Source organism: Stegodyphus dumicola, chromosome 1 (assembly GCF_044657685.1).
Source record: "Stegodyphus dumicola isolate Sdum_Otavi_A_Nest chromosome 1, ASM4465768v1".
Taxonomy (NCBI): Eukaryota; Metazoa; Arthropoda; class Arachnida; order Araneae; family Eresidae; genus Stegodyphus; species Stegodyphus dumicola.
In genome coordinates, this window is record NC_140768.1 from 289794099 (window position 1) to 289816270 (window position 22172).

Below are 22172 nucleotides of genomic sequence, written 5' to 3' on the forward strand. Positions count from 1 at the left end.
ATTAATTATAAATCTTATTATGAATTATTATGAATCAAAATTGTTTGAAACTTTAAACTTCCCGGCATGGTTCCGCTACGTAGACGATACTTTTACCCTGTTTGAAGGTAATAAAGATGATTTAAATAGAGTTCTTTCAACAATGAATTCTATTGATCCTGCTATTCAGTTCACTTTTGAACTTGAGACTTGCAATTCTCTTCCGTTTCTCGACATTCTGGTCACACGTAACACATCCAACTTCAGTACTACAGTTTACCGTAAACCTTCATCGGTTTGCCTTCCACCACACTTTAAATCATGTCATCCGACTAAACAAAAGTTAGCTTCGTTTTATTCCTATGTTTTCCGTGCTCTTCAAGTTTGCTCCTCCAAACTGGCCCTTGATGAAGAACTAAATTATTTAAAAGCAATAGCTATTGACAGGGGCTTTTCACCCAACATTATTAATCAAGCAGTTAAAAAATTCTCATCTCAACACACCAAAAGCCACACTCTTATTTTAGGAGATTATAAAAATTCTGTTGTCATTCCCTTCTTTCCATCAATTAGCTATAAAGTTGCACATATTTTGCAGAAATTTAACTTTCGGGTTGTTTACTCTCCCATCAATAAAATTCCAACTTCTATACTCAAGGACCCCATTCCGGATATGAATTCCTGGGGTATTTATAGGATTCCTTGCCAGTGCGGTTTAATTTACATTGGCCAAACTAAGAGAGCCTTAAAATTTCGTGTCAAAGAACATGAAGCATATGTTAGAAAAAAGGAAACACAGAAGTCTTCTGTTGCTCAACATTGTTGGTCTGAAAATCACACTTTCAATTTTTCTGCTGCCAAAATTATTCAAAAAACATCTTCCATTGGAGAACTGGATTTTCTAGAGGCATTTCACATTCATAAAAATCTTTCTGTTCTAGTTAACGATCCTAATTCCAATCCAAATTTGCCTTCGGCTTTTAGAGAAATTATGTTTTAGTTCTGGTTTCGCCAACAGATGGCGCCACTTGCTTATTCTTGTCCAGGCTTTCTTATCTTATCTAAACATTATTTCCTATCTTGTTCATTTGCGGTTTTGCAGCTGAAGATGATGGTTCGGTAAAACCATCGAAACTAGTCCTGTGAAAATTTTGCAAATTAACGCTGATTTTTGTTGTTTGACTTCTGAATTAATTATAAATCTCTTGGAGATGTTGGAATTCCAGTTGATGAGTTTAATGGTACGAAAATTGAAATCTCAAGAAAACCAAAGAAGAATAGAAAATCTTAGGTAGATTTTCTATTCTTCTTTGGAGACTATTATAAGAATTTGCATAAACAAATCAGACAGAGTGAGAAGATTATCAAAAATATCCTCTAGCGGTAAAGTAGTATAGACATTTTTGAAATCATAGCAGTTAATATTCTTAATATCTAGAGTTTGGGGTCCTTCTATAATCAGCTTGTTGTTATTAATAATCCAACTGAATTTATGGTTCTTGAAAATTAAAATTATTGATAATGTTAAAAATTTGTTTTAGCTTTTTAGCAAAAAAAGAACTGTCAATTCTTTCAAAACATTTTTTGTACCATTGACTACGAATCTGAACTTGACCGGTGTTTTGTGAAATTTTGGAAGTGCATAAAGATTTGGAAATTTATTATAGTTGTTGTTGTGCGATATTTTAAGTCTTTGATGCCAAGCTTTGAACCTCATTTGGAGATTTATTGATTGTTTTGACTTGTTGATAAGTAGTAGTACTAAGGAGTTCTTGCTTTATTAAATTAGTAGAATGTCTTTCATAAAATACTGAAGTTGTTGTTTGCTTTGTCTATTTTTGTAATAATGAATTTTTCATGTAACTGTTATAAGTTCTAGCATTTTATTGTGACTGTACTTGGTGGAAATGAAAATTCTCCAAATAAAATCTTTAACCCATTAACCGCCAAAACTTCAAGGAATGTTTCTTTTCTCATGAAAATAGTAACAAATATTAAATTAAGCATTTATAACATAAATTTAGATTGAAAATTTTAAAAAAATGCTCTTACCTGTGGAAAAAGTGAGTGTTTGCGTTCACGCAACGTCAGTGAGTAGGATTATACTCGTGTAATTTTTTTTTGTGTGTGTGAAGCGCAGGATAACCTTTTAGCTGTTTAATGTTTTATAAATCTACAAATCACTTTACTTGTAATTAATTTAATATTAAAATATACATTGTATTTCTTTTACAAATAGAGATTATTTCAATTGAAAGATTCAAGCATAAAAAGCTTGATTACAATGATGATGTAAAGCTACATTACATACTCTGCATCTATAAACAGTCTGGCTATGGTACTCTTTACAACAAAGTCTTTTGTTATCAACGGACTTTACGATAAAATGTCTACCATCTCCATGCAATGGTTTTTGAATGCTGAATTTACTAGGTTCTGTTGCTAATCTATTTCTGGCTAATTCTACACTCTCAATAGGAGTTTTCAAAAGGAATAATGCATTCTCGCGTCTGAAATGTAAAAGAGACTTTATATTTCCAGTAGTAAAAAGTGGTGTTAAAGTTTAGATACGGTCTCGCCTCATATAATTTATCAGTATTGTCAATTTGACTATTGTCAAATGCAAGCTCTGCTTCATATTCCTGTACTGCAAACGTGATATCGATTCTCGTACAACAGGAACAGAAATATCCTTATCAAAAGACCAATACAATTTTTCTTGAGGTAAAGAATGATATCCTGTAAGCAATAATATTCCAATAAATCTTCTCATATAGGCTTCAGATGCAATAAATTCTGGGCTTTTTTTTTTTTTTTTTTTTCCTGAGTGTATATATTTGTCTGTTCAACGAGAAGAGAGTAATGTCTAGATCGAAAAGAAAATCGAAAATCTTTGCACTAGTTTTACCTTGTATTTTGCCTTTTATAATTTCTCTTCTCTCTCTTCCTTCGTGTTCTTCTTGAGACATAACTAACAGTTCCTTTTCTATCCACTTCAAGATTCCAGTCTTCTGCTTTTTAAACTTTTTAGTATGACTGTAACTGCTTTTAGAAGGCTGAAACTTACTTCTTACATGAATTTCAACTTCCCCAGCAGTATCATTTGGTAAAATATCATTATCATTATTTAAAATGTTGCCATTCCTTTCTTCTTAGTCACTAGTTTCTGCAATTTCTGGAGAACAACAATATCAATTTCATTCTGGTCATTCTTAACATTATCATCATCTGTTTCTTCATCAAAAAATCTTTGAAGAGCTTCTTCTAATGTAAGATACCTCATTTTAGGCATTTTTAAACAACCAGAACATGAATCAGAACATCGAAAGGAATGAGTGAAAAAGGAGCTTGACTACCCGTTTCCTGCTGACGTTGCGTCAGCGCAACACCTGTTTTCCCTTCCTTCCGAACACATATATAAACATCTTACTGATGTAATGTTCTGATAAATGGTGACCTTGACTAAAAATAGATCACTCATAAAGACGACGGGCAATTCTTTCGTTAAATATTTTCAGCAAAAATACCCGGTCGAAAATTTTGCTTGAAGTATGAGATTAATTATTATAAACAAAATGATTGTTGAAGGCAAATATTTTTTTACAGAAATAATCTTCATAATATTCCCTACACAAAATTATCTGCTAGTATAAAATATCTTAGGTAGTTGTATTTATATACGCATTTATTTTGACCGTTGCATCAACGCAACACCAGCGGCTAATGGGTTAAGTAAAGCATCTTTCTACTCAAGAAAAGTAGTAGTGGGTAAATTTGTCTGATAGCCTGTATTGATGATGAAAGTGTTCTAATTGTTATTGAATTGTTGAATGCAAAATTTTTTGCTGATATGGAAAGTGGGATGAAACTTGGTACTTATCTCTTTAAAATTCATCAAATTTCTTGTAATGCTGTGCTGGTGAAAAGGATCCACATAATTACTGTATTGTGGTAGTTTGCACCGATTCTGATAACAGAAGAGTACCTTTTATTTTATATTATAAAACAGTTTTGTAACATGAAGAAGAAAAAGTATATTTAATTATTTTAATTTGTGTATTTAACTGTTCATTGCTTTGTGGCAAAATAATTTTGTAACTAATTTAAGTATTTTAATTTGCATCATACAATATGAAATTTGACAGAACTTGTGATTGAAATGATTTGATTATCCTAATTTATTTATTTTTTATCATTATTACATTTTCATAGGAAAGATAAAGAAGTTGCAGTTGTCTATTATCGTACTGGATACATTCCAGAGCATTATGAACCTGAGGTTTGTTTGCTTTTTAAGGTTTAGAATTTCTTTTATAATGCTTGTTTCCTGCTACCTCTCAAAGATGTACATTCACCTTTCTTGAGGATTATTAAACCAATTAAAACTATAGGGTGCTTGTTTTTAAAGATTAAAATATTCTATGCATAATTTTACATTTAGAAGTTTTCAGGTTTATAATTTTAATGTTTCGGTGTATATTCAAGAAATCAGGAGGGAAATATTCCAGAATTTAAATAGTGAAAATACTTTTTTGTTCTTTCTCTGTTGATTTAAAGGATCAAAATTAAAATTAGAACATTTTTTAAATATCCATTTAGGTCGTTTACAGTACCTTAAATTGTGTCTCCAACACCACCCAGCAGATAATGTATAAACAAAGATAAGAATTTTCCTTCTGAAAATTAACTATATAGTTCTGATAAAATCAAAGCATTGCTTTAGAACTACGTGGGACATATAATTCAATAGTTATGAGACATTTACTTTGAATTTATGCTCATTTATTAATAAGTAAATAAAGTTTTAAAATAGCAATGAAAATTTTAAATATTTTGTTTCTTAGTATATAATTTTGCATTTTTGAAAAAGACAAAAGTGATTATGTGTGTGTGTATGCCTGAAAAGAGAGAGATTTCATATATGTATATATATAGTAGGACTCTTATATCTATGTCGTATTATGTTCCCAGGTATACTGCAGATAACAGTGAATTTTATGAATAATATGATATTTGTGTAGCATACATGCTTCTCTGTATACATTCTGAATTATTGAATTTTTACATTTTCTATTTCTTTACTTGGTATATGTACATGGTGTTTGAATACAACATATACAAACTTCTGAGATAAGTAGGTTGCTCAGTAGAAAATGTCATCTCAGGAAACTATCATTCATATAATGTTTAATCTGTTGTTTGGTACCAAACTTTCACAGTGTCACATGATACAACATTAGTACTTAAAGCTATACACACGATTTGGTGACATTCTGTACCTGACTTTTTGCAACTGAACTGGAAGTAAATGATAGTTCTAATCTGGCAGTGTGATAGTTCTGTTTCAGACACCTTGTACTTAATGATAATGATTTTTCTTTTACAAATTTCACAGCACAGTGTTCTAAAGTGTTCTCTTTCTTTCAAATGCCAAAAATTGTTTGACAAAATATGATTATGCATGCCAATGCAAACTGTTTGTACAGTCAATATTTGCGGTGGAAGGAAACTTTCATTAAAACCCGATATTTTACAGCTCATTTGTGTTAGGTGTAATGATGAATAATGTGTGTGCCTTTTGTGCATTTTGTTAAATGTACCTATTGTTATTAATAAATCACATTTTTACTTACATACTACTCTTTTCATTTCTCATGTTCTCTGCACACTAGTATGCAACAGTAGTCCTTCTGACCCTGCATAGCTATATGATTTCAGTTTATCTTCCCAGAAGTTTGTACTTGCTGTACTGAAACATCCTGTGTGTGTTATGTTAATTATCTTTCACTGCTTTCTTTAGTTTACATCTATTTTGATTTACAAATGCTCTTTAATTTGGATGTAAGAAAAATTATTGTTTTATGATGTTAAAAATATTGTGCGATTTCAGAACTGAAATTTAGCTTTCTTCTTTTAAAGGACTGGGAAGTTAGGCTTTTGATGGAGCGTTCTGCTGCTATTAAATGCCCCTCAGTTGGATTACATTTAGCAGGTACAAAAAAAGTTCAACTTTACTTGACTAAGCCTGGAGTGCTTGAAAACTTTGTTAGCCATGACATTGCGGAAAAGTTGCGTGAAGTATTTGTTCATCAGTATGCACTTGATATGGTAAGTTGCAGGTTAACATTTCTAAAGATTTTTTCTTTTGTCAATTTTTTTTTTAATTTTGCTTTGCATAAAATGAATGTTTTTGCACTTATTTTGAGAAATATTAATAAATATAATGTACAGTGTTTAATTTATTGAATACCAGTTTTTGTTAAAATATTGTGAAATATGTGATATTTTATGCAGAAAGTCATTATTATAATTTTATTTGTAAAATTTCTCATTCTAGGGACCAGATGGCGATAAAATAATTTCTATGGGTATACAGAATCCTGATAAATATGTAATGAAACCAGAAAGAGAAGGTGGAGGTAATTAACTTACTCATTTATTTCTCTATGTAATCAGTAGTAAATTTGATTATACTGAAGATTTTATCATATAACCAGTATTCTACTGTGCATTCAAATGAAGTTTATACATATGAAAAATATTAAGTATGGTGATTTGCCTTTATGTTGCTTACAATCGAAAAAAAGAGTAATTTCTTCTGCATTATACATTCAAGCATAATCTGTGTTGTTTGTGAGTGTGTGTTCAATTTTCTGTCAATTAGATTGAATTCAGTATTTAAGGAAATAAAGCATGTAGCTTCCTTTTTTTGAGCATTCTATGTAACAGAAACAATTTTCTTTGTTATTATTTTGGATGTGAATGAATAAATGCTCACTTTTATGTTTAGTTCTTAGTACTGTATTTTAGATTAATTTGTTGAAAATGCTGCATATAAATTTTCATTAACTAAAATGTGTTAATTTACAGTTATAATTAAAGTGTATTTATTCAAGTAAAATTCGTTCTGGTTTATGTATCTTGGAGAAAAGAAAACTGTGATTAAAAAATAATATATAATAGTTAAAATTTTGACTACCACATGAAAAGGTAGAGCATAAACAAGAAACCCAAACTGGAAAATTTTTATGTAATCATAACATTTGTTCAATGTGCATTCCACTTGCATCAGTCACATGTTTAAAGTACACTGCTCGACATTGAAAATGCCAGACCGAGAAGGAGTTGCTCAAAAATTATGCAAATTTCAAGGTAGATACACGTCACCAAGTTATGCAAATGATGTGAAATGCGCAGCTGCCCATCGCATGTTGAAAATATAAGGGAAGGAACCCGCAGAATGTTAAATTTTTGTGCCGTTATTTCTGTTTGGGAAAACATTGTAGAAAATTTGTTCTTGTTTCAGAGGATGTGTGTAATAGCAGAAAATGCCAGGCCGTCATCAACAGAGTCATTAGCAGAGGCAGATCCAGCAGGCAGAAGATCTTACGAGGAGCATGGTGATTGGACTGAGAAGGGCAGATTGGTCTATACGGCAAATCTCAGCTGACACACACCTGGATGCATCCACAGTGCACCGGCTGTGGCGACGATGGTTGGAACAAAGAAATGTTACAAGGCCGAGGGGTGCCGGTGCAACCAGAGTGCCGAGAGCATACGTGGATCGATGTGTTCACCGCAAGCAGTATTAACCTACAAGCCACTTCTACCTCCATTCTGCACCCTCGATGTTCCATATTGAACAGAACCATTTGCCATCATTTGCTGGCTAGTGACCTGTACTTGTGGCATCTGTGAAGAAAGACTGTCATTGACCCCACACCATAGATGCCAATGTCTGCAATGGTTCCAGGCTCGAGGGATGTAGATGACGGAATGGCACAGGATCGTGTTCTCAACTGAGTCTTCTGTTCCTCCAGAGATAGTTGCCACATACGAGTGTGGTGTTGATGTGGAGACGTGTTTAATCCAGCAGCAGATGATGTGCTGCAACCGGTGACACTCCCCTACCTTCAGGAACTTCCTAGTGCCCTTTATCAGCATAATAACACCTGACCACACACTGCTCACATCAGCCAATGTGCTCTGCAACGTGTACAGTTGCTTCCCTGGCCACCATTCTCTCACCAATCGTACACATTTGGACACCGTTTGCAGACACTGCCATTACTCATTCAAAAGACAAACTATGGCAAATGGTTGACAGGGAATGGAGAGCCATTCCGCAGGATACCATCCATAATCTCATTGACTCTATACCTAAACGTGTTGCTTCATGTATCGCCATCAAAAGTGGTCCTGCAACCTGCTCAGCCGGCGCTTTCTCGCTCTCTATTTTTGAAAGAATGTTCGTTACTGTCCCTCTCTGTTTGCCGAGTTCAATCACTTTCTGGCCACTCCTTCTTGGTGGTGCACTTTCAGTGTCGGGTAGTGTATATCATGGCATACTTAACAGTAATGCTAAAATATTTTAGAGGAATTGCAGCAACACTATATTGATGCAAAGTTCATATGTTTCCTTCATAGACATGATCCTTCAGGAATTCTCAGAAGCAGAAATCAGAGGGATTCAAGTCCATGAATGTCTTCCATAACATAATGGCTAAAAACTCCATCAGAATAGTTGATTTTGATAAAATAAATTAAACAGGGGAGGGAATTTGCTCTGAATACTTACTCATTATTGCATAAAAGAGGCTGTGATGAATATGAAGGATAGTTATGCTGGTTCTGTATATAGCTTAATATTAAGAATGAAAAATTGTTGTGTGCTTTTTTGATAAACAGTATATCTTTCTGTAAATTTTCTATTTTAAAGATGCTGATTTTCTGAATTTTACAGGAAATAATATATATGGTGAAGATGTGAAACGTCTTTTGGAAGATATTAGATTGACTGAAAAAAGGAAAGCATATATACTGATGGAGCGCATTAAACCTCCTGGCATTCCCAACTGTATTATTCAGAGAGATAAAGTACCAGAAACAAGTAACATTGTGTGTGAGCTTGGAATTTTTGGTGTTATTTTAGGGTGAGTTCACATATTCTCAAATTAGGATATTTTAAATGCGGGAAAACGTTAATCAGTTGGATTATTAAATAGATTCAGTTGCATTTTATGATAGTTGTACAGTTTTTGTAGGATATAATTTTTTACTGCAATTTTTTGTCTATTGTAGATGATGTAGTAGAGCACAAATTAAATGCTATACTTATACAATAATTCACCTTTTATTGTGTTTATTTTAACAGCAGGATTCAGAATTAATATGAAGAATCTCGAATTGGAGATTCATGATAAATATGCATATCATTCTTTATGATAAAATTTTATATATGTATGATTGCATTTTCAGCATTAAGCTTTAAATTTTGTACTTAACTTCAGGCTGAGTAGCTAAAGCCTAAAAACACCGATAATTAGTTGTATTCCTAACTGTTGAAAAGGTGGCTGCATGAGCTTTTCATGGTTGTCCTCGCATGTAATGAATACACAGAACAGGTTCCTTAGAAAGTTCTCATATGAGACATCTCTATGTGCTTTACCATGATCAAATAATCCAGTCCAACCCTAAAATATGTCAAAAATCTGTAAAAATGTCGACGTATCTCATATTTTAAATGCTAAATGATACACAAGCAACCAAAAACAGAGACAGAAGGTCAGAACATTTCCAGTATGTAATAAAGAATGAATGTCAGTGTTTACATGGGACGGGAAATTTAAAAAATATTCTTCTCTTCCCTAAAATGGAAATTAAAACTTTTCTGGTATGCTTTCAGTTAGAGGTTTAAGTTCGGTGGGTTGAATGCAGGTGAATACAAGTCTAAATGTAAGACATATAGAACTATCTAAAAGTATAGGGCTTGATGTTATTGCATCATAAACATTCAAAGAATTGATAAATGTAAAAGAGCTTCTGCAAAAAAATTAAATACCACTAAAAAAATTCTACATAATTTGAACTGTTGGAAAGACTTTTTATTTTGAAGGATTTATATAAGCGTAAATGTACTAGCACCACATTTATTACTCCACCAAAGAAATAAAGCACATTATTATATTGATTATCCTAAATTTAGTGTTCTGTTAGGTTGTAACGAAAACAAAACTTCCAAAATTACAGCGAAAACCAAGTCCTATGCACAACATTGTCGGTGAAAATATCGTGTGAAAGTTAGATCAAGACTGTGGTCAATCCCTACTTACAAGTATCTTAGATCTTGTAGTTAGCATTTGAATCATTAGCAAAGCCATTGTGGTGATCCACGGTTTGAAAATGGTTTCTGAATCAGAAGAGATTCGTGCACTAACCTAGTGCTTCGCATTAGAGAGTAAAGAACATCTATGATATAAAAATATACTTTTATTTACACAGCGAAAACGCGCAGCAACATTATTAACGAAAGCTCATTCTCCTAATAACATACTTCTTTTTACACTCCACTTACGCATGCGCATTGGCAATTACCAAAGGAGCTTGGCAGATACTGCCATCTGTTGGATAAACTATTCGCTACATATTCCTCCCACCTGAATTTACTGGGAGGTAAATTCACATATCTGTTAAGTATAATATATGCATAATAGTACAGTATACAACATTGAAGTATAAAATTATGCCTACCAAGATGTTCTAATTAAATTGAAATACAAATTTACCTGAAGATGCAGCATTCCATAATTTTCTAGACATATTAACAGATAATACTAAACCTAGAAAAATAAAAATAAATCAAATTATTACAAAGTATTCAAACAAGTACAAAACATTTCACTGACGTATCACTGGTTTCACAGTTCTACCACTGCTGGTAGTCATAGGAATATTTTCAGTCATATCCTTTTGGACTGGGTTATCCAGCTCAAGTCTGTACAGTCTTTGCACTGGTCTCAGAAACTCAGAAGTCTCTGTTTTTATGACAGCAAGTCTTATTTGTCCATCACGACCAGGTAGCAGCTTTATGACACGCACCAGGTTCCAAAAAGCACGTTTTTTGTTGTTATCTTCAAGTAGAACAATTTCACCCACCTGGAGAGGTTTAGCTATAGAGTTTTTAATGGACTGCTGACGTAACTGTCCTAGATATTCCACACGGAATCTTGCTCTAAGTTGTTCTCTCACCTTTTGTAGATACTTAGCTCGTTTACTCAGTTTTTCCTTATCCACTGTATCGATATCAGGTACTCCTGATTTGGAAATCTCCCGCAGGAACATTTCTGGAGTTAATGGGGATGAATCTTCAACGTCTTCCGACACGTAGGTAAGTGGCCTAGTATTGGTTACTCTCTCACAGTTGCATAGTACTGTAAGCAACTCCTCGTAATCCAGGGCAGCACGACCTAGAACTTTTCTCAGAATCTGTTTCACCATTTGAACTAAACGTTCCCACCAACCGCCCCACCAAGATGCGGAAGGAGGAATAAATTTCCACTGAATTCTTTGCTCAGCGGCCTTTGATTGTAGACTCTCCCAATCAATTGTATGCAGAAGGCTCTCCGCTCCTTTAAAATTACTGCCATTGTCTGAGTATATTATAGATGGTCTTCCGCGACGAGAAATGAAACGTCTCAATGACTGGAAAAAAGCTTCAGTTGTCAAGGATGGTACTGACTCCAGATGAATGGCCCTATAGACCGCACATGTGTAAAGAACAATATAAGCTTTTCGACCATCTTTAAGGTAGAGGGGTCCTGCCAGATCGACTATCTCAAAAACATTTGCATCACGTACTCTATCTTTCGGCAAAATTCCTGGAGTTGCATCACAACTTTTGGATTTAAATCTTTGACATTTAACACATTTTCTAATGCAGTTTCATACTGTCTTACGAGTTTTGAGGATCCAATACTTTTCCCGCAAATGAGACATCACCATAGAAGTACCAGCATGCAGCAGCTCATTATGTGCATTCATTATTAGTAATTTTACTACTGAATGATCAGATGGCAAAATGAGAGGAAACTTAAAGTCATCAGTATCGTCGCGATAAGAAATATTGGTTTTAGCTCTGATCAAACCATCACGATCAACTATAGGTCTGAGGTCTTTAATTTTATCATCATTCACACTCTTAAATGATTCTCTTTGAACCAATAACATAAGAGTTATCTCAGCTCTTTCAATTTCCGAAACTGACAAAATTTTGGAGGTTTCGTTTGTAATTCTTCGTAATTTAAAGTAAAACCTAAGAATCCAACCTAACATGCATACAATTTTCTTTATGGATGAAAAGTACCTGTAATACCAATTGTCAGGTTTAGAATCTTTGTTAAGAGTTGTCAATATTGATTTACGCCTTTCTGAATTTATGATCTCTTCGTCCGGCAAATCGGTGCCTCTTGACCATGACGATTCTGGTTCTAACAGCCATGATGGGCCCTCCCACCATTTCGACAGCAAAAACTGTTTAACTGAACAGCCTCTAGAAGGGAGATCGGCGGCATTCAGCTCCGAAGCGATGTAATGCCAATCTTCTATTTTTGTAAGTGTTCTGATTTCTTGGACACGATTCCAAACGAAAGTTCCCCACCGTACGTCTCGCTGGATCCAGCACAAAGCGGTTGTTGAGTCAGTCCAGAAGAATGTTCTTAAATTTGGCATGTTCAAATCTGAAAAGACCATACGTCCCAAGCATGCTCCGATTAAGCAGGATAATAATTCCAAACGAGGAATGGATATACTCTTTAAAGGCTTAATTCTAGTGCGTGCTTGCACAAAATTTAAATAAACCTTATTTTCGGTCTTCACTCTTAAGAAAATACAGGTAGCATAGGCATGCTTGCTGGCATCGCTGAAAACATGAAGACTTACATCTTCGTTAACCGATCTGTCAATATTAAGCCATCTAGGAATTTTGACATCAGACAGCAGTTTCATTTCCTTTACCCATTCTTTGGACTTCTTTTCTAAATGTTCTGGCAATTTTTGATCCCAATTTAATCGTAATTTCCAACACTCTTGCAATATCACCTTTGGGAACAGGGTAACGGGAGAAAGGAAGCCTACTGGGTCAAATAACTTATGCGCGCAAGAAAGGAGTGTTCGTTTACTTGCGACAATCTCCTCTTTCTTTAGTGACTCAATTTTACAGGAAAGAGTATCATCCTTCAAATCCCAGTTTAACCCTAAAACGCAAACGAATGTATCTAATTTAGAGTTGGGAATTATTTCGATTTCACAATTCGACTGCCATCCTCTAAGATTAAACTTTCCCAGTGACAATAACATTCTCGATTCTAGTACAAATCTATTCAATTCTTCAACATTCTTAAAACTAGTCAGGCAATTATCAACATAGAAGGACTCCTTCAAAATGTTGGCTGTAACTGCAAACTGATCTGGGGCACGATTTAAATGATAGTTCAACGTGGCGGCTAACAAAAATGGACTACAGTTAAGCCCAAAAACCACGCGACAATGTCTGTAAATTTTAGTATTCTCTTCTTGTGCACCTTTCCAAAAGAAACGCAAATAATCTCTATCCTTCTCTCTTATACCAATCTGCAAGAAGGCTTTCTCAATGTCTGAAATTACTGCAACAGGATATTTCCGAAAACGATTCAGCAATGTTGGAATTATTTCTATTAGGTTGGGACCTTTCTCAAGACAATCATTTAAGGAAAGTTCTCCTTTGGCGTGTGCCGAAGCATCAAAAACTGGCCTTACTCGCGTAGTTTCGCTAGATTCTTTAAAAACCGGCCTATGAGGCAAATAGTGCTCTCTATCTACTTCGCCTTCATTTACCTCTTCAATAATTCGTTCCTTCAACCAAGTATCAAATACTTCCTGATAAACTTTAATTTGATTCGAATCTAATAATTTCCTTCGCGTATTAGTCAGGCATTTTTCTGCCAACGTTTTATTATTAGACAAGCGAGAGGGGTCCAATACCCAAGGTAATGCAGTTTCATATCTCCCGTCTGAATCCAAATTCAAATTTTCCTCAAAATATTGCATGGTCTCCTCATGAGTTTCAGCGTTCTTTTTAGACTCAACTGGGTCATTTATACCAATAACGTCTAACTTCCACAAGTTTTCTGCTGATCTTTCGTTTAGCAATAAAGAAACACATGCAAGAGAATCATTTATACCCGAAGATTCCTTCGCTGGAATTTTACCCATTAAAATCCATCCCAAACTTGTTTCCATCGCGACCGGACCACTTTGTAAACATTTAATATTTCCGGTGAATAATTTTCCAGCAATATCAGAACCTATCAACAATTTAATGTCACTTTCGTTTTTGAGAGCATTACCCTCTACATCTGACACTTGAATATTTAATTTACGAAGTTCTTTCAACCAAGGACCTTTAGGTATTTTCTTAACATCAGAACAGATAACAGATTCACTTAAACAATGCACACTACATACATATTTATTATCAAGGCTACTCAAATTAACTATATATTTAGAATGCAATTTTTCTTTTGTTTCTACACCTCCGAATAATTTATGAACTAATTTCACTTCACCAACACTGTTACATTTCAAAGAATCTGTAATATCTTTCGTTAAATAACTTCTCTCGCAACCCGTATCTAATCCCTCTGACTATCCTTTCCCTGTTGCCATTTTTTACCCTTACGATTAATGTTTATGTTTGTAGTAACACATCTGAGCTCACGGATCTGCTAGCCAAAACATTGACCTCATTTTTCGCCACAGGCTCTACTTGTTTAGTCTCTTTCAATTGAGAAGGAACTTGTTGACACATTACTGCCAAATGCCTTTTCTGGCAAATTAAACACTTAACCTTGGACTTACAGTTACGAGAAATATGGTTTTTCTTCAAGCATAATAGACATAAACCCTTCTTAAATATTAAATCTTTTTTATCCTGATATGTAAGCGTACTAGCTTTAAAACATTTTTCTGTTAAGTGTGGCTTATCACAAAATAAACACGATTCCTCAACTTTCTTAATAGGAGCATTTTCTTTAAATTTGTCTCCTGTATACAAATCATTACAAGTAGGAATATTAGACTCATCATTAATGTAACTTTTAGATTTTCTACTTTTATCAAAAGAAAAACGCGCTAATTTAATTCTCTCTTCAGATATTCAAGATCGCTCTTACCTTGTTGTGACGAGCTCTCCCGTTCCCTCTCCCACACGCGTAAGATGTCGGGGCAGGCAAGATTCAACTAACGGAAAAATAACACTAGCGTATTTATCTTCAGTCACACCGAGAGATTCCAGAGCACGCAATTTTGTTTCTAAACTGTCGTACAACGATTATAGCCCAAAGTCCTTTTTGGTTGCATTATTATTTATCAACACAAGATTCAATAAATCCCGAACGTACACTTGTATAAGAATATCTTCACGTCCAAAACGATTCTTTAAATGTTCGATGACTTTCGGATAATTATCTTTAGTTGTTTGGGAAACTCTGCACTATTTCCCGTGCTTTCGATTTGGCAGCAGTAGCCTGGATCAGATATACGAATTTCAAATGATCATCTAGCACTGGATCTTCGTGTATCTTACTAAACGTATTCCAGAAATTCAACCATTGTCGTGGATCACCTGTAAATTCAATCAAATTTATTTTCGGAAGCTTCAAATTCGTTGTCGTTGTTCTTGAATCAACAGTTCTGGTTTCATTTACCGATGCATGAGTCAGCAAATTTTTCTCTATTTTCACAGTGATTTGCTTCACTTTCATTCTGGCTGCTATTAATTTCTCCTTGTAAGTCTCACATGACTCAAATTCTTTAGTATATTCTTCTTGCGAGACTTCTTTCGATTTTGATAGGAGATCCAATATTTCTTCATCCAACTGTTGTAGTCGAATTCCTTTATCTTCCAGGATTTCCAGGGACGATAATAGAACATCACTGTTCAATTCTGACTCATTCAAATGTCCATGTAGGCTATTATATGCTTTCGTGAAGGCTGCACGCAGTGGTATTCTTCTTACTTTCAAGGCTTCCATTTCTGCTGTTAAACCATCAAAAGTGTCCTTTACCTAACTAATGCGTCCTGTTAGACGGACGCCACTTTTTATTGTGGTGATCCACGGCTTGAAAATGGTTTCTGAATCAGAAGAGATTCGTGCACTAACCTAGTGCTTCGCATTAGAGAGTAAAGAACATCTATGATATAAAAATATACTTTTATTTACACAGCGAAAACGCGCAGCAACATTATTAACGAAAGCTCATTCTCCTAATAACATACTTCTTTTTACACTCCACTTGCGCATGTGCATTGGCAATTACCAAAGGAGCTTGGCAGATACTGCCATCTGTTGGATAAACTATTCGCTACAGCCATATTAACATTAGTGAAATTAATTTCAAAGGAAAAACTGAATTGAAATTAAAATAATAAATTATAAATGAATTGCATTCAAATTTATACATAGTATAAAATTATCCAAAATGCGGTGTCTAAATTAATTTAAGGAAGTTCTGTAATATGAAAAGAAGTAAAAGTAAGAATTGCAATGAAAATGCTGTAAGTACCTTTTGTGCAAGAAAATGGTATATAGAAATGCACCCAAAAAGTACCCATAAATGTATAAATTCTACATAAGATATTTTATTTTTTATATTAATGTAAATATCTCTATGAATATTCATAGTCAAAAATTAATCCGAGAGTGCGTGCACTGTGTCCAGTGGACCCGCACGATTAAGCAAACCTTTCTCAAAGTACGCGTATTTTACGCAAATTGTTGTGGTCCAGTGTAGCCATATTCGAGGTTGACCTCTTTATGTTTCGGAAGTTTTTTCAGTGGGGCTTTGATTTGGAGTCTTGATTTTGATCGGATTGGGGCTTTTAGATGCAGTGTGCCTATTCTTATTACTGTTACATAGTTGATTTGTGATAGTATAGAAAATGGAAAACGTCGCGTAATTTATCTTACAAAAAAGAAATGTTGCAAAAGTTATTACATGCATCAACTGAAGAAGAATGTATTGAAGAAAATGAGGATGGAAGTGATCGTGAATTTTTAGTTCATACGATAGTGATTCTCAGAAACTGATATAGGTTTTGAAAATGAGAGTGAGAATGACATAAATTGCTTTATTGGGAAAAAATTATCAGAAAGGATTAAAAAAAGTGCAGTTTGTGCAGCAAAAAAGCACACAAAAACGGAAATGCACTGTACCGAATGTGAAAAATATTTGCATTTGGAACACACAACACTTTGATCAGAGTGCTGCTAACATTTGTTGTTGCATTTTTTCTTGGTGTCTGTTGTGCTAATAAAGAAAATAAAAAGTGGATGCAGAGTAAAAAACAGAGTTAATAAGGAAAATAAAAGAATTGACAGAGATTTTTTTTCCTATGCTAATATATAATACGATTTTCTATTCCTTTAACAAATTTTATTTCATAAAATGCATTTGGAGAAATAAAAATTTTAATGTGCATATTTTTTTTAAACAAAACGAGTCTTTTAGACCCAATGCGCACACTCGTGTAACTCATATGATCATGTGCACTTGCAGGTTAACAAATTTTCATTTTTGTGTAATATCAATTTATTTTTATTTTTTGGTGTGCAAGTTAAATTTAATAGTTTTACTTATTTTTCCATGCAATAAAATATCAATTTTAGTGAAAATATTAAAGAATAAAGATTAGAGCAAAAGTTTTACGAGATTTAATTGCCGATATTCAAATCATGCTAATGTCTATACTTGGTTATTGGCAAGGTTGACTGTTCTAGTGTTAAACGAGTTCTTATTGCACTGTTACCTGCCATTAGAAAGATTGTTAGGTTAGTAGAATAAGGAAAAGCATATCAAGGGTATATGCTTAAGAGGAAAATGCCTTCTTGGAAAACTTTCTAGGGGAAACGTCTGTTGATCTCATTACACATGCAGCCAGCTCATTCTTACTGAGCTTGAACTTGGATCAAACTCCCAGTTTTCAACCACTTGGCCACTGGTGATGAGCAACATTGCATTATGTTCTCATCAAAATAAAGACGTGTCAAAAGAGAGAATGGATATATAAACTTGAATTTCAAGATACTGTATTGTCAGTGAAAAACAGACTATGATAAGTTACATCTTCTTTAATCTTTCATTAGAAATTAAGCTATTTTAAGAATCATCTGTATTTATCTTTTTAATATATTTTCTTGTTCTTATCTTATTTTGCATTTTCAGGAATAAAAAAGATGTATTTATTAATAATGCTGCAGGTCATCTTCTACGCAGTAAGAAAATTGATTCCAATGAAGGTGGCATTGCTGCAGGTTTTGGAGCACTGGATTCTCCATACTTAGAATAATTTTTTTTATAAATTCATTATGAACAATTTATATATTAGTACATGCATTGTTGCATGTATGGAAAGATTGTTTTTTAATTAGAATTTGCATTGTTAAACATTTCTCATATATATATTTGTTATATCTTCACTTTATAAATTTTTACTGTACTTTTTAAAATAAAAAAATATGAGATATTAAAAACTGTGTTTTATTCATTCAAACATAATTATAAGAAAATTTGTGTAAAACTATTTTATTTGATTCCTCTTTTCTTTTATAATTGTATTTATAAAAAAGATTAGTATGCCTTGATAATTCTTTTCCTAAAGCAGCTAAATGATTTAAAGCTGAACTGAAGAAATAAGTCAAGCTGAAAAATAATGAAATGTTGTTTAATCTATTAGACATAAGATTAGTATTGTATGTTGTCACCATTTCATGGATATAAGTTCTATTATAATATGACTTTCAACATCCACAGAATTGTTATATTAAAATACTAGCAGAAGTTCCTGATGCCAGTTAAGTCAGATTGAGAGTAATGCATCTAACAGAGAAAACGATACATCTGTAACAACAAAGCAAAAAATACGATTCATACCCTTACATTTTTCAGTTCAATAAGATATGAAACCCACATAAAAAATTTTGATAGAAAAATAAGCTAATTCTCTCTCATTATTTCAGCAGCAGTTTTTAACACTATTAGTCTTTCTAATCAAGTTGTCATAAAGACTCAAGTTCCATCCAATATTTTACCTATATTCAATTTTAGTCTATTAAATATGTCAAAAATTGATTAGAATTGACCAGAAATTAATAACGCAAACACACAAACAGGCATTTTTCTTTATATGTATAGATTTTGCAAAATTTATAAAATTTTTATTAACATACTCTACGATTTGAAAACGAGCAGTAGCAACTCTTTTCGAAATAAAGCATTTTTTATCTCCAATGCGTGACACTGTTGCCACTCTGAAAAATGAGTGCGAAAAATAGCGCTTTCAAAGTTTTTAACATTTCAGCTGATTAAAGTCATACGAAGATGGGAATAGCCGAAATGGCTTTCCCCAAATTTTTTTAAATCACAATGTAATTAATGTTTGGCAATGCTATTTTTATTTCGTCATAAAACTTTACAATTTTTTTTAATAACAAACTGTAGGATTTGAAAGCGAGCAGTGGCAGCAACTTTCTAAATAAAGCAAATTTTCATCTCCAGCTTGGAAACTTGCCACTCTGAAAAATGAGGGCAAAAATTATCATTTTTCAGAATTTTTAATTAATTTCTCCAATTTTTTTGGAAAAGTGGATGGCTACCTTTTCCAGGACCCAGAAGAGAATTGGAGAAAGCTTGGTGATGATAGCTATAGTAGTGACTGAGTGATTAGAAGACAAACACAAACTTTCTTCTTTATATATAGATAGATAGATAGATAACCACAACATGAAGAATTTAACTATTCCTGTATATTCAACTTACATTTGATAATTTTATATGCATTTGTACCAATAGTGTATTTTAAGCGAACAATACTAAATATTTTGAAAAGATTAGAAAACTAAATAGCAGGATTCAAAACTTAACAGAAAAAATTAAAATTTCAATTAATTTGGAAAGAATAGACAATAGCATGAGATTTTCCCAAAAATGTACAGAAAGTCCTTTTTTGAGTGGGGTTGCTTTTGGGTGCTGTTCAGTTATGTATGTACAATGGCACAGAACAGTTCATAATATAGCGAGGATTACAAATGTTCAGTGTGATGGCCACCATTCATAAGAACGTTTGTTAAATGTAGCATGAAAGTTTGCATATCAGTGAAGACAATTCAGCTGTAATTTCTGTTGCAGAAAATCTTAATACTTCTTTTAATAAGGCCAATAATGTCAGCTATTCTCTAAACATTTGGTTTCAAATAGCCCCATAACCAAAAGTCGCAAGGGTTAAATCTGGAAACCTCAGTGGGCCATTCATGCAGGAAAGAATGTCAGAGGACAGAGGTATTGTGACATGTCTTAAAAATTCTGAGCAACATTTGTGTGGAGGTGCTCTGTCCTGCATCAATTTTACGCTATGGAGCACTTGCTTCTCTTGAAAGAAGGCTGTTTACTTCCTCAAAGAAAAAAGGGACAATGAACAATGCAATGAATCTGCACAACATTGTTCTCTTTGATGCAAAGGTGTTTCCACAATCACATGTGGGTTCTCTCTCACTCAAGTGAAAAGTGTACCTTGTCAGTTCAGCAGGATGTTTGACAGCCAATACACAATGTTTCCCATCTGGCAAGAGGTTGGATTTGCCAATTCCCTGCTGTCTTTTGAAATGGGTCGATTTCTATTCCAGTGGATTCTGTTCCATGTTGGATTTTGAATAAAACTTGAGAATGATCCCCAATTACTATTGATGTTCACTAACCTGTTTCTTAAAAAGAGCAAAATGTTCGAGATCCACAACAATTTCTACCCCTCCCCCCCCACACACACACTTCCTTTCACTAGGTTGGAACAAAGTGATGTGAAGGTTCCAAATGATATCGTTTTTAGTTCCTGAAACAAGATCTTCTCCCCCTGAATATATACCAAGTCACTCTTAACCAAAAGGTAAGGAACAACAATAAAGATGAACTGATACAATGCATTTGTAGAACTGCACCTTTAGCTATCGTGTATTTTAGGAGGTACACAGAAGTCCATCTTATAGATGGAAGTTTTAATACTAATACTGATTAAACTTTGATTTTAATAACTTTATCATATTTTTCTTCTATTGAATTGCAATCTAACAAGCTAATAAAAACCAGTCTGTCAACCAAATAATTTTTCATTTGGGTTCTGACTCCAAATGGAAATAGGCGTTTATACAACCCAAGCAGAAATTGAAAGAATCATTCTGAATAATTTTATTTGGGTTACCTACAGCAAAAGATAATCAAACACTTCTAGAAACTGTTTTTTTATGTAGCACTGGAATTGTTAGGTGGTATTACAACAACAACCCTAAGCAGAAGCTTATCTTTAATGATGACATTATCAGACCATCTGAGCATCCAGAAAATTATGCCAGATTTACAAGTGTAAGAGAAAGTGAAGGAAAACAACTGCCCATTGAACAGAGAACAGAATTCAATAAATTTTTCAGTATTAAAATATTCAACTACGGGAAGAACCAACCCCAAAGTACAACATTACATTAACAAGAGTCATAATCCCCTTGTTGCAGTTCCATCATATTGTATGTCTCCAACAAAGAAATATTAAAGCAAGCACTAGATGAGTTGCAAGCAAATAAAAAAACTGAAGAATGTGAATTCACTTTAAATCAATACTATTAGTACCCAAACCTAATGGGCATGTGCAACTTTAAATAGATTACCAGAAACTAAGACTGATAAATCTTTCGCCCAAGATTGAAGAACTTCATGAAGCCAAACATTCCTTTTACATCAACCACTGACTTAAACCACCAAATTGAAGTAAATCCTACAGTTCATAACAAAATGGCTTTTCTTTGCCCCTTTTGGTCTGAAGAACGCCCCAACAACCTTCTAAAGAACAATTGAAAAATTTAGAATCTTTTTTAACATATTCTTGTAATTTCACACCTATATGACATCATGCTGTCCCAGTTTTTGATGACCATTTAGATAATTCAGATGCCATTTTCAAGTTAAACATGAGGAATGCAATTTCGCTTGTAATCTCATAACATGTTTAGAGCATTACACAATGAGTCAGGGACTTGAAGTCAATCCAGACAAAACAGTTGCTATTCAAGAAATGCAAACTCCAAAGAATGTAAAGCAAGTGAAATCTATCCTTCAAACTTGCTCATGGTATAGACTCTAATACAAAAGGTTTCTGAGATTGCAAGACTCTACGAGGTGCACATCTACATGTTATAGCAGTCATATATACAAAATTTCAACGTTCTGAGGCTACTCGTTTTTGAGTTATGAGAAATATCTACACACAGAAGCCACGAAAAATTCTCTTCAGAATTCATTTTAAACCAGTTTTATAATTTTTTTTGGGGGGGAAAGAA

At 33.6% G+C, this 22172-nt stretch overlaps 1 protein-coding gene across 1 annotated transcript in view; it reads left to right on the forward strand.

Moving 5' to 3' along the window:
• LOC118182344 (glutathione synthetase-like) overlaps nucleotides 1–18326 on the forward strand; it is a 41740-nt gene extending 23414 nt beyond the window's left edge. The window contains exons 8-12 of the mRNA XM_035351675.2: nucleotides 4192–4258; nucleotides 5899–6087; nucleotides 6317–6398; nucleotides 8723–8912; nucleotides 18019–18326. Of these exons, the coding sequence (XP_035207566.1) occupies nucleotides 4192–4258; nucleotides 5899–6087; nucleotides 6317–6398; nucleotides 8723–8912; nucleotides 18019–18142 (652 nt within the window). The 3' untranslated portion in view covers nucleotides 18143–18326. The remainder of the gene's footprint in view (nucleotides 1–4191; nucleotides 4259–5898; nucleotides 6088–6316; nucleotides 6399–8722; nucleotides 8913–18018) is intronic.
• The last annotated feature ends 3846 nt before the right edge of the window (nucleotides 18327–22172 follow it).